General features: G+C 39.6%; 1 protein-coding gene across 1 annotated transcript in view; it reads left to right on the forward strand.

The window, feature by feature from the left end:
- The first annotated feature begins 3,081 nt into the window (after positions 1-3,081).
- lrrc75bb (leucine rich repeat containing 75Bb) overlaps positions 3,082-14,519 on the forward strand; it is a 41,942-nt gene continuing 30,504 nt past the window's right edge. The window contains exons 1-2 of the mRNA XM_067432683.1: positions 3,082-3,632; positions 9,507-9,635. Of these exons, the coding sequence (XP_067288784.1) occupies positions 3,351-3,632; positions 9,507-9,635 (411 nt within the window). The 5' untranslated portion in view covers positions 3,082-3,350. The remainder of the gene's footprint in view (positions 3,633-9,506; positions 9,636-14,519) is intronic.

Here is a 14,519-nt window from a genome sequence, read left to right on the forward strand (position 1 = left end):
AAATGTTTCACAACTACAGGTGGCTTTTTGTTACTCTATCACTTGTATTCATGCATTTAATAGTTGAATGGTTAAGCCATTAATGTTGTAGTCTTTTACATTTGCGTTGTTCTAGTGAATGATTTACTCTGGCAAGTTTGGACACGTAATGTTCTATAAAATGTAGATATCCAAACCACAAATATTAAAAATCCCAGTACTTTCTCAGAATATTCTGGCAAGGTTATCTCAGAGTTTGTGGACATAGTGTTAAGTTTCATTCAAAGTTATCTGGTCGTAAATATTGTCAAATCATTAACAGAAGAACAGTATTCATTCATTGCTCATGAGACATACCTAAGACTTTTAAGTTGGAATGTTCCCTTAACATTCATGTAACCAAGAATAATATCTTCAGAAATTAGCGGGATCCAAGTTTACAGGGCTAACTTTAGAATGCATTTACTCAACATACACTAATTGCCAAAAGTTTTGGGACATCTGCCTTTACATGCACATGAATTTAATGACATCTCATTCTTAATCTGTAGGGTTTAATATGGAGTCTGTCCACCCTTTGCAGCTATAACAGCTTCAACTCTTCTAGGAAGGCTTTCCACAAGGTTTAGGAGTGTATTTCTGTGATTTTTTTGAGCATTCTTCTAGAAGCGCATTTGTGAGGTCAGGCACTGATGTTGGACGAGAAGGCCTGGCTCGCAGTCTCCGCTCTAATTCATCCCAAAGGTGTTCTATTGGGTTGAGGTCAGGACTCTGTGCAGGCCAGTCAAGTTCCTCCACACAAAACTCGCTCATCCATGTCTTTATGGACCTTGCTGTACCATGTTGGAACAGGAAGGGGCCATCCCTAAACTATTCCCACAAAGTTGGGAGCATGAAATTGTCCAAAATGTCTTGGTGTGCTGAATCATTAGGAGTTCCTTTCACTGGAACTAAGAGGCCAAGCCAAACCACTGAAAAACAACCCCACACTATAACCCCCCATCCACCAAACTTTATACTTGGCACAATGCAGTCAGACAAGCACCATTCTCCTGGCAACTATACCAAACCCAGACTCGTCCACCGGCTTGCCAGACAGCGAAGCCTAATTCATCACTCCAGAGAACACGAGCTCTAGAGTCCAGTTTTGGCGTACTTCACACCACTGCATCTGACATTCTGCATTGCACTTGGTGATGTAAGGTTTGTATGTAGCTGCTCGCCTATGGAAACCCATTCCATGAAGCTCTCTACGCACTGTTTTTGAGGCAACGCAAAGTTTGGATGTCTATAGCTACTGACTCTAAAACTTAGAGTTGTTGTTGTTCCCAATTTCTTCCACTTCGTTATAATACCACTAACAGTTGACCGTGGAATATTTAGTACTGAGAAATGTTCACAAATGGACTTATTGCACCGGTGGCAGCCTATCACAGTACCACACTTGAATTCACTGAGCTCCTGAGAGCAACCCATTAATTCATCAATGTTTGAAGTATCTGCATGGGCCTGATGGGCAGGTGCTTGATTTTATACACCTGTGGCCATGGAAGTGATTGACACCTGAATTCAATGATTTGGAGGGGTGTCCAAATACTTTTGATTTTGAAACAAAAAGTGTATATTTACCTACAGTCAACTCAAGCCAAACCTGCATTCTGTTATTTGAAATGAAAATGAGGTTTGTATTGCTTGACACCTGCATGTGAAGCTTGTGGGCTCTGTACTAAAAGTTAAGGCCTTTCAAATCTTCAATTTATTTCGAAAATACTAGAAAAAGTCTGCTCAACTGTGCTCACTTCTCCAAAAAAAAAAAAAAAAGATAAAAAAAAAAAAAAGATATATCAATGAAAACTTTCAGTCAGGATTCGGGCCCCATAATAGCACAGACACTGTGCTTGTTAAAGTTACAAATGATTTTCTCCTTCTGACCAAGGCTGCAACTAAAAAAAATGTTTAAAATGTTTTACTTGATCTTAGTGCTGTGTTTGACACTATAGATAATGACTTTTTGATTGATTACTAAATTACACTGGTTTTCAGGAACATGTATTAGGTTGTACAGATTGTACATTTCTGACGGTTGCCATTTTGTTTTTTAACATGTTTAACATGATTGTCTTTAACATCAGTAAATTATAGAGTGCCTCAAGGGTCTGTCTTAGGCCATCTGGTATTTTCAATATACATGCTGCTGCCTCTTGGTAACATTATTAGAAAACATGAAATACGTTTCCACTGTTATGCAAATGCTACTTGAATATATAGGCTATTTCATCATGACCAGATCAAATGTCTTTCGATATTTCAAATGTTACAGAAACTTCTTCTTCTTCCACCTCAGAAACATTGCTAAGCTGCACTGCTGCAGAACATGTTATTTGTTTCTGATGCACAAAAGTTGCATTCGCAGACAGCAACATAGTGTCGGCCCAGATTCAGGCCACATCTGGTACATGTGGATTCAAGATGTGGGCCGGATCTGACCGACCCTATGTTGCTGTCTGGGTTCTTGTCCCATCAACTTTGAAGAGATGACGTCAATCCCTCGCCAACTGCCAATGCTCTATATTTTGTAATCTTTATGATCACTTTACACTCTAATGTGATATTTTTTTTCTGCCTAAATTAATATGTGACAGCCTATAAGATAACTACATGATTTGTATTATCTTAGAACTGTATATTTTCGACATATGAACATTTTTGACAGTCACGTCTGATTTGCTACTATAAATTGTAAGAAACGTGCATTTTCGGTAAAACTCATGAATTTAATTTAATTTAATTTAATTATTAACCAGTTTTCAAAACAAAACAAAAAAACGTATTTGTTGTTGTTGTTTTTACATACAATGTAAATAGCCGGCATCATTTTACTGTAACCTACTTTTTTAAATCTCAGGAAATATTTCTATGAAATTGTTCTGGTTAGTTTTGTGGTTGCATCGATGGTTATTATTATTTTATAATTTTTAATAACCAAAATTCGGAACCTATACAGTAATGTTACGTGCTGACAGGACAGAACGGGCTTCCCATCATAAACACATGTGGGAGTCGAGCGCTCTGATTGGACAGCGAGTGAGACATGGGCGTGGCATGTGGTGAAGCCTGGAAGAACACAAACAGAGCGGAGGTTCCACAGGGGCAAAGAGAAACGCGGGGAAAGTGACATTTTATTATTTTCGTGCGATGAATAGGCATTTTACTTGATGACTTTGATCCTACACGAGCCACTGAACTCGATGAAGTGCAATTATGAGCGTGTACTCACTAAAGAGATTCTATAAGGTTTACTTTACACATGCTTTATGAAACAACGGCGTAGCATTATTTGATATTGAGGCTGAAATTGGAAAGTTGAAAACATGGGATCTAAGTTCACCAGGCAAAGTAGTTTGGACAGCCAGGCGACTTTCTTTCGTAGGGGTCGACAGCATCATGAACGGGATGTGGAGAAGAGGAGTGGAGGAAGAGGAGAGTTTTTATTCAATTCTCTGATGCTCAAGTCCGACAAGCTCCCCGGAATGCTGCGCAAATCCAGCCCCAGCCCTTATGTTCGGAGAGTGGCTTGGGTTCGGGAGATCCAAACCCTGCTGAAGGAGCAGAAGGTGGAACAAGCCATCGATGTGTTGAAACTGCTTAGAAAGGTACAAAACACCATTTATTAATAAACCAGATTTTATAATGTGTAGACAGAACTACAGGTTGTTGTTGTTGTTGTTTATGATGACGATGCTACCGAATGATAGTTTACTAAGAAAAGAAAAATCACAAATGGTGTAGGCTACTGTATATCTCATTGACTGTATGAGATGTACATACATGGAAAAAATAGTCTAGTAATCTCCCAGAGTTTAAAATTAAATTTCGTCTTCAATGATAATAAGCTCAATTCAAATATACACTTCTTACAATTTTTTTTTTAATCTAGTTACAACAAAATGATAATTAACTGCGTTTGAAATAAAATAGTATTTACAAGCCTTACAAAGAGTACTTTGGAGGTACCTTATGGTACAATACCATGGTTCTTTGATATGTGCCGGAATGAGTATCATAATACAGTGTGTATTTACTGTATAACTACCTCAAAGAGCCTTTTACAAAATAGAAGGTATACCGTGTTACTTTCTGTTGAATACATAATAAATCCATATAGGCTACTATAGCATATAGTATAGGCCTACCTAATATAAAGGTTACTGGATTATTAATTTGTGGTTGTGTTTGATCATGATGGACACATTTATTTTATGCTGCGCATGGGTGACAAATTTTTCAGAGCAAATCCCATCTCTAAAGCTATTCATCTGATGTTTCTTGATCACGACTGAGAGTTTTGCTAGCCGTTGAACAGTTGAGGTCTTTGTGTAGTGCTCAGATATTGCAGCAGATGATTGACAGGCTCCTCCGTGCTCCATTAATCCATCATTTTATCCTGATGTATAGCAAACCAGATCTGCCTAGAAGATTAAGGCCAGTGGTGCAGACTCATTGATCCATCTTATTCCGATGTGGAGGCACCACAGTTCAAGCTTGAAGTGTTTACTAGATAATCAGCACGTATGGATTTCATGGAGGATTTTGTGTCATTGTGTTGTGTTTATTGATTAGCTTGTCTACTCTAGAGGGTCCTCAAATCACAGGAACATCTCAATGCAAGCAACCTGAAGACAAGGGTCCTCCAGTTGCACCCTCTCACTGGATAAAAAGGGCAGAGAAAGCCTCTTTTGTCTTTTTTATGCAACTTGAGTCATTTTAATGAGGTCTGCCAGCTTGTTGAACATCTGGAAGCAGATTCTGTGCATCTGGATCAAAAGATAATTGGAACAGAATGAAATGATGGGAGATCTGATTAGGTGAAAACAGTCAAATAAAACTAGATTGTCACAGTTTCTGATTCAGTGATGCCACGTGGTTGCCAGGACGTTATGTTGTTGCCACGGTGTTCTGAGTGGTTGCTAGGTGGTTGATTATGTTTCAGTTTTTCATATAATACGTTATATTTTATTTCAGCTTTATTTTTAATGACCAAAAACTATAGATTAGTTAGCAATAACAGTTTGTGATAAATGTAAACAAACTCATTTGATTTCCATCTTGATCCAATATTTTTAGACAATCAAACCTAAATCTATTCAGACACCTTCAACATTTCTCACATTTTCAGTTTATTCACTATAATTTATGTATTTTATTTTTATTAATTTATGTATTTTATTTCTGGAAAAAATCCTCAGATGACGCAAATATCGTCTTTTTGCGTCATCTGAGGATTTTTTGGCCAGAGGCTAAAGACTACAGCCAGTAGAGGGAGCTATTTCTGCATGTTTTCAACCCGGGCATGGGAAGAGGGGTCACACTCACAGCACTCGACTCTGGCAGCTGCAGGCATTCATGTAAACGGAGCTGTGCAGAGCAAAGTGAGTGTTTCAACTTTTCAAGTTAATTCCTATAAAAGTTAAGCTTCCAAAAGCATGAATTGAAAACGTACCAGACTGAACACGCGCTGTGAATGTATGCCGCGTCTGCGCTTACCTCAGCTCTCGTGATGAATGGAATCTGACTCCTGCTGCATTTGTGCCGTGACACTCGTTTGACTCACTCACATGTTATAACAGACACATTCAGTTTTTAATTGGAGTGTCTGTTCTCTAAAGCCCCTTTCACACTGCACGTCGGACCCGCAATATTCCCGGAACATTGCCGGGTCGCCTTCTGTGTGAAAGCAACCACGTCCCGGAATTGATTACCGAATTGAACCCGGGTCGGGGACCTAGTAACATTGCAGGGTTCGACCCGGGACAAGCGCTGTGTGAACAAAAGCCAAAACTAATGCCGCAACGTGTACGTAGTTATCGTGCCACTCCTAGAGCTTGTTTTTTCAATAATACAACCCTGCAGTGCCAGAAGAGAGTATTCATATACAAAAGAAACTTAAATTAAACAAGCAGAAATGTGCGCAAACTGGACACAAGTCGAGACCACGGAGCTCCTTACTATCCGCGCTGAAGCTGAGATCGCTCGCCATTATACGTCACATCCGGATGTCACCAGTGTCAACTCGATCCGGGACCATAACGGAATATTACGGTATTTCGCTGGCAGTGTGAATGGGCCAAATCTAGCGGCCCGGGAACAAATGCCGGGTTGCATTATCCGTGTATTTGTCGGAATCGCAGTGTGAAAGGGGCTTAACTGAACAGATTTTATGAATGATCAAGTGATCCAGTAATCCAGCAGCCTTGGCTTTGGGAGTGGCATCGTAAGGCAGTGAAGCAAGTGCATTCTGGGAGTTGTTGTCTTTCTTCCCCGTGAGACAAAAATACATTTTCTGTCTTTTCTCAGTCTAGAAGGCACCAAATTCAACATTTCTACTACATTAATGACCCAGTTTAAATACAAAGCTTAATGCTAAATCACTGAAGTAACACTTTAAGCAAAACATGGTCAGGTCAAAGTGTCTGAATAATTTTGGCCTAAAAATTTTATATATTTTACTGGTAGTCACTGTACTGCACTGTCACAATTTTTGGGTATAATGTCAAAGTTTACTTTCTTTTGCTATCCTCACTCCTCATAAATGAACTATAGTGTCCTAGTCTAAACATCTAGACGCACCCTAGTGGCAGCAAATCTACTTTGCCGGGAATGTAGTCTAGCAATTCTCAATAGACTTCTAAGCTGGAAAAACCAAACTGTGGTCGGGCCAATCACATCGTGTATAGAGTCGGTGGGCGGGCTTAACATAATGACGGCTGATTTGCGCTTGTGTGCTTCTAGTAAACACAGAAGCTGGCGAACGGCGGCCTTTCGACTCGGCTTTGTCCGCGACTCTGGAAGACTTGGAGTTAAGCTTTTCTTTGAAAAAAGAACAAAGAACGGCACTGAAGTCATTCTTAAGAAGGAAAGAAGTGTTCAGAGTTTTGCCGTGTTCGGAAAATTTAATCTATCAACGAGCTCTGCTTCACGTTGCTCTGGTTGGTGTAGCGCTATCCTATCGCGTGCAGAGGGAGTTTGAAAGACAACCGTTTATCCCACCCCTCGGATTGAGCCCTGACAATGGTGAGTTTCCAGACCAAACATCTTGTGTGGGTCTGGCTTGTCAGGTTAATAGTGTCCTTCACCCACTAGTAAAAAATGTTTATATGGTATCGGATTAATTTTTGGTTTGACTGTATATGATGGGGACATGAAAATATACTACAATAGGAATGACCCAAAAAAATATGGCAAAGCAGGGTCATATCTAGGAGATTTAAGTGCAATCAAAGAGACAACATTTGTATTTCAACGTTATTATACAACCGCAAAATCTTCGTAGCATTGACATCGACTGCATGTGCTCAGTAGAGCATGTAAGCAGAGTTGTTTCCTGCCTTTGCTCAATGAGAGTCAACGGTGGAAAATGAATTGCACTCATTAGGGCACAGGAAGAGCTACAGCAGAGATAAGGGATGTTGTTTTTGTCCTCCTCTTGTTCTTTTTCTCACTCTCTTTGGGGTGAAAAGAAGCATTCTGCTCCATCCTTTTGACCCCCAGTTGATTAACATCCAATCTGTTTTCCCTGAACAGAAAAGCTTCTTTTCAATGCGCAGAAATTAATTTCTTTCAGCAGCCTATAGTCTTATAAGGTAGCAAGGTTTGCCTTAATGTGACCCCTCTCTCTCCTTCAAGAGGGTGTTAAGAGCTTCCAAAGCCGGGTGAGTGAGGCGGCCCCATGTTTGGAAAGCTTTTCGACTGGCTGGGCATCCATGTGACAAAGTGCCATATCTAGACTGGGCTGAAAGTGAGGACTGAAAATGCACTTCCCCGTGACTAAGTCTGAACATTTCACAGATATTTAAAATAATTTGAACAAACTAAGTGTTACGTGCTTTTATAATTTGTATTTTTTTTATAAATATTTCTATATACACTATATACAGAAAAAAAAATCTATATAGAACCTTAAAGGGTTCTGCTTCATAAAGAACCTTTTAGGAGTTCAATCATGGGATCATTTCATGGATTTAGATTTAATTCATAAATTTTTTTAAGTTCATTTTTTATTTTGGTTAAATGTTATAAATTGTTTTCAATGGGAGTGCTGCATTTTTAGAACGCATGCGCGTAAAGAGGTGCTTAGCGTCTGTTTCACGTTCGAGCTCTGAGCGTTCAGCGTTTTTTACCAGTCACTAAGAGTTGAAGAATGTTCAACTGTAGGTAAAACAGCACTCATTACTGTCAATTTCTACTCAACCGACCAATCACAGTAGAGGAGGGGTGTTTCTAAATGACATCATCTTCTATGAAGTGACATCATTTCATTGGACTGCATCAGAAAATATTAGGAATTGATTTGATGAAATCTGTGATGTCTTGTGGGATTGTTGGCTTTTGGCTTGCTCAGTTGGGAGGGACACTTAAATTTCAACTATATTACTGATCTGCCGGCATTGTCGACACTATATGATAATTCAACTGAGCTGAATGACATCACGGTTTTCCCAACTGTGTGGCTGTACAACCAAATTCGGCATTTGGCATTGTAAAAAGCTCTAAATAAATAAAGGTGACTTGAATTGACTTGACTCTTTATTGAGCATCTTCAGCTTTTTATTTCCATCCTGACGTCGTATACATTTTCTTTACATGTGCAAAGAAATCCTTCTAAACACTTTTATGGAAAATCTTTCTTAAATTACAATGCAGTCATATTCGTTTTAGAGAATGCTGTGATCAAAACGTACTGCCGAACAGAAATGACCTATGCATATGCTGTATAGATGAAAAATAGAGAGCTTGGAGGAGCTTCCAGATGTCAGGGAATCCCTGAGAAAAAGAAGTGCAATATATCAGCGTGAAACCCAAAGGGAGTTTCCACTTCCCTGGACTCAGCAGCTTTCCTCCGCCTGCCAGTTTCTTCATCAATTTGTCTTTGAATCGACTCACAGGGTGGTGTAGCTGTTGCTTTGTGATGCTGGCATTTGCCTGGAGGCATTAAATGTGTTTCACCCTCTTATTCACTTCTAAACTTTAGCTTTGCCACTACTAATTGTGCAGACCAGTGGATTAAACAAGAAACTTCGTCCTCAGGGAACGTTTTCTTGATTCTCCCGCATGCTTTTTTTTCTTTCCCAGTTGGTCGTATCAGACTTGCTTGCCTTGGCTGTTCAGTGGGGGAAAACACTTTAGCTGTCTACGATAAGCCCGGCTAATAAGCTGTCACTGTGTCTGCACACACTTTCTCTGCCTTGCATAAAGAAGCTGGAACGGAAAGGTTAGCAGCGCTAGTCTAGCAATAGATCAACAAACAGATCGGCTTCTATTCAGTCGTTTTTCTTTCAAAGCACTAGAAGTAAGCATGATGAAAAGATTACTTTATCTCCTTGTCATTCAAAAAAGCCCCTTGCGTAATCTGGCGAATGGAGATGAAAGGATTAAGTTGTTGAATATCGAGGTTTAACAGTGACCTTTCCTCGAATTTGTAATCCTACATGCTTAACAATCTCTCTCGCTCTCTTGTGCTTTCTCGACAGGACCTGGGTCTTGAAGGAACATCGCTCAACGACATCCTCTACAAGAACGCTGCCTTCCTTAACCTAGTGGATCCAATTTCCCATGAGCTTTTGCTCAATTTGGCCCGAGACATGCAGTGTCCAAAGAGGGTAAGCCACCAGCGCTAATGAGCGAGGATGATCATAAACACAAACTCACGAGGTGGCTAGTCGAAGGGTTTGACTCGATACCAGCCCACAGATGCCAACATTAACTGTAGATTTCTGCATGAGCTGGAGCCAAAACCTATGCACATGTTCATTACTCAGTCTCCAGATATGTAGAGCTTTTATTTTTAGCTGGCGGTAAGAGGCTTGGCGAACAATTCTTCAGCCCAGTTGACTGTATAAATCCACGGGCAGCTGTCATCCCATGGCCGGTTCTGGAGTTTGGGCGTTCACGCTTCAGGCCTATCCTAAATTAGTTTGCAACGCGTGAGAAGTACAGAAATATGTCAGTGACCTTTATTTTGCTCAAGAGAGCCATCAGTGATGTTTTCATTCCATGCTGAAATTCCACTGTCCTGTTTGGAATTAATTGGAGAGAAAGGCCAGCGAGAGGAGCGCTTTCCAATAATAGATCCACTTGAAGGGGCTAGGCTTGTCCTTTACTTTTGATACTTTTTTTCAATAGCAAATGGAATCAACATTTGTCATATTTACAACCTAAATATGTTCCTTTACCTACATTTTTGCAAAACTCCTAAAACCTAGACTGGTCAGGCATAACATTGACAGGTGGAGTGAATAACACTGATGATCTCTTTATCACGGCCCCCCGTTAGTGGGTGGGATATATTAGGCTGCAAGTGAACATTTTTTCCTCAAAGTTGATGTGACCAGGAAAAATGGGCAAGGGTAAGGATTTGAGCGAGTTTGACAAGGGACAAATTGTGACGGCTAGACGACAGAGATTAGAGCATCTCCAGAACTGCAGCTCTTTTGGGGTGTTCCCGGTCTGCAGTGGTCACAATCTATAAGAAGTTGTCCAAGGAAGGAACAGAGTTGAACCACCAACAGGGTCAAGGCTCATTGATGCACGTGGGGAGAGAAAACTGGCACGTGTGGTTCAATCAAAAAGACGAGCTATTGTAGCTCAAATTGCTCAAGAAGTTAATGCTGGTTCTGATAGAAAGGTGCCAGAGTATACTGTGCATCACAGTTTGTTGCATATGGAGCTGCATAGCCGCAGACCAGTCAGGATGCCCAAAACCTTGGGTCCTGTGATGTGTGGATGTTACTTTGACATGTACCACCCACGTACATTGATGCAGACCATGTTCACCCTTTAATGGAAACGGTATTCCCTGGTGGCTATGGCCTCTTTAAGTTGGATAATGCTCCTGCCACAAAGCAAAAATGGGTGTTTTTAATAATCTCTAAATTAATACTTGTTCAAAACAATCACTTTTTTTATCAGATTATTCTGATAATTAAAATAATGTATTTTTGTCCTAAAAACATAGTTATTAAAATATGTTAATATAAAAATATATTTTAAAAATGCAGAAACAAAATTATTTTAAAAATGCAAAGATTATGAAAGCATTGAAGGAGATCCCCATAATAATTTAGATTTAAAATAAATAACGATTTACAGTAATAATAAATTATTTGAAATGATTAATATCATATTTTTAAATATGACGGTTTAATTAAAGGTGGACACCCAACTTTATATATACTATTTATAATCTGAATCTAACCATACCATGTCAACAAATGGAAAAATCAGCCAGTGTCGAATTGCCTGTTAAGTCTCAAGAACAGTTAGAACAATATATATATATAATGATAGATAAATAGACAGACAGGCCCTGGTAGAAAGTTTATGCAAATTTAGTGAGAAAAAATATTTTTATTCAATAAACTGTTCTGCCACTGCTTTTATTATCCCTTTTAAAGTAATAAAACCAGAGAAACCCGTTTGTTTATGCATGCACCATCACAAGCATTAGCATTTACCTTCTAGGTTTGAGTTTGCTGAGGAAAACAAGTTTGAATCAGATCTGAGCAGGACAGATTAGTGGGAGTATTTTAACATTGCAAAAAGAGTATTCAGGCAGTTCTCAGATCAGGTTTGCGAGAGAAGCCTTGAGGAGCTAAGCATCTAAACCCAGAAACTGAGAGCGACGGATTGAAGTGCTATCGATTTCCTCTGCTTCTTTTCTTCCTCTCTGACTATTAACATCCAGTTACCTGCTGACAGGTGGACAAAATCCCATCCTGAGCTCAGAAAAGCCACCTTGCTCCTCAAAGAAACGGATATGTGCCATTAAGATGTAATGCCTGAAATCCAAACCTGTTAGACTTTTTTAGACATGTAATCAGTGGGGGGAAGTCAGAAAGTCAGATTCATTTTTTCATTTTTTACACAGTTTGTGTACATAAAAAATGTACTCACTCCAAACTCGATACACTCATATGCAGCTATGGAACGTCGGATTAAAGGGTAAATTCACCCAAAAATTTAAATTCTGTCATTAATCACTTAACCTAATGTCGTTCAACACCCGTAAGACCTCCGTTTATCTTCAGAACACAAATGAAGATATTTTTGTTGAAATCCGATGGCTCAGAAAGGCCTTCATTGACACCAATGTCATTTCCTCTCTCAAGACCCATAAAAGACACTAAAGACGGCGTTACAAAGCCTTCTCACTACAGCGGCTCTACATTCATTTTATGAAGGGATACAAATATTTTTTTGTGTGCAAAAAAACTAAATAACGACTTATATAGTGATGGGCCGATTTCAGAACAAAGTCGCGTGTCAAACTGCTGAAATCACGTCACTTTGGCAATCCGAATCATGAATCGATACGCTGATTCATAACCGTTCGAAAATTTTCTTTTTGAAATCATTTCATTACTATATGTCGTTATTTAGTTTTTTTGCGCACAAAAACTATTCTCGTTCATCAAATGATTGTAGAGCCGCTGTAGTGAGAAGGCTTTGTAACGCCGTCTTTAGTGTCTTTTATGGGTCTTGAGAGAGGAAATGACATTGGTGTCAATGAAGGCCTTTCTGAGCCATCGGATTTCAACAAAAATATCTTCATTTAGCCCTATTCGGACGGGATTAGATGAACCTGGGGACGTGGGCATAAAGTAATTTTACCTCAGGACCTCTGTAATATTAATGACCAATTCGCATGGGATAAGACATCTCAGTAAAACTAGCAGAAGTGGGAGGAGTAACTCGCTTTACGCACCACAGTAAGCTCCGTGTCGTCATGTGCGTATGACGTTGCTGTTATCACATGAGCAAACACAACATTAAAGCAAGTCTGAACTCCGTCTCAGGCTATATATGTGTGTTTTAATAAACAAATAGGTACAGTCTAACGATTCTGATTGGATTGTGTTGGTAATAACCACTTTCCTAGAGCTAAAATAAGTGTTGTGCCTCTAATAAGTGCTTTGTTTTTAAGAGCTGGATCTTCTTTTTGCTTTAAATGATATGCGGAAAATACTGGACATTTTGCCACAGAGTCGTCCCTTCACCGACAACGTAACCGAATGCTTCAAGCGCCTCCAAGCTCGCAAAATGCGCTTTTTTAAAACTTTTAAACAGGAAATTATGGAATTTTACTATGCATTTTTACAGCGGGTCTATTCGAAAGGGATTAGTATTACCCAAGGTCATTTTTCCGGACCTTTTTACAGAAGGTAAAAGTCTCGGTAATCTTCACTGACATTGTCCGTAATGATTACCAAGATGGCACATTCAGACGGGATTAAAATCACTGAGAACATCTGGTAATAATTACTTTACCCCCACGTCCCCATGTTAATCTAATCCAGTCCGAATAGGGCTATTGTGTTCCAAAGATGAACGGAGGTCTAACGGGTGTCGAACGATATTATGATCAATTTAAATGAATCAGTTCATTCAGACAGTTTGTGCAAATTAACCAGATCAACATCACTGATTCAGTTTCTGTACAGAAGTCTCTTGTGCCATTTGCATCCATTAATTTGGTTTAAGTTTAATGCCGTCTCCATAATTCATTCAGCTGGCGCTCGGCATTAAATACTGACAACAGTTTATCACAAAATCAGCTTCTTTCGCTCTTATCACTGAAAAACTGCACAAAGATGCAATTGGCTGTTTTGACTAAAAAGCTTGGCGTTCAGTATTACAGCTGTGTGGTCTGTGGCCCGTCTCTGGTTTTACATCTTCTATGTGGGTAGCTTGTGTAAGCTAAGGTTTTAAAGTAGCTTCTGATTGTAATACAGTATAATGTTTGCTCAGTACAGCAACATCTAATGGGGTTTCAGCTCCCAGGAGTCAGCTGATCCTCAATCGCAGCAGTTATTCATGATGGGAATCGTGGGAAATATGGAAAGGCATTTTAATGAGCTTTTGTTTGTGCGCAGCACATAGATGTTGTTTTTCATTTAGCTGTCTTGCAATTGACAGTTTTTCATTAAATTGTGCCAGTTGTGTATTGAGCTGTTGCGTCTTAATGTTCAGTCCCTGATTGAAAGTTCACGTAAATCCTTCCGACAATAAAACTTCCTCTGGAGTCAGTACACCATCCGATGGCTTCTTTATTAAGGGATCAATAAAAATAGTTCAATAATTGCTGTCACTCACTGCTACCAGGAGCCAAATTAATATGCAATCCAGATTCAACAAATGTCTTTGTTCTGAACAGCCATCAGGAGGCCACCAAGATGTACATGTTCAGTTTCTGTCGTTTCTTAGCTAGCTGACTCCAGTCAATGGCTTCATGCAGTCCTTGTGTTTTCCTGCCTCGCTTGCGTTGCTGTGCTGTATCGCTGATTAGATTTGCTCAGCTCTGCTCCGGCCAATCCGTTTAAAGAGGGAGAGGCAAGCCAAAGCCTATTTTGATGCAATGGCTGCAGGCATTGTTGAGCGAAGGACTTGAGATCATTTTAAACCAACCTCTCACCCAGCAGTTCAAAATGGCATGACCTTTTAAATGAACTCTCGTCTTTACCTTAAGCTACATGTTTGGTTTAGGA

The sequence above is a fragment of the Pseudorasbora parva genome, chromosome 23 (genome assembly GCF_024679245.1).
Source record: "Pseudorasbora parva isolate DD20220531a chromosome 23, ASM2467924v1, whole genome shotgun sequence".
NCBI classification, from domain to species: domain Eukaryota; kingdom Metazoa; phylum Chordata; class Actinopteri; order Cypriniformes; family Gobionidae; genus Pseudorasbora; species Pseudorasbora parva.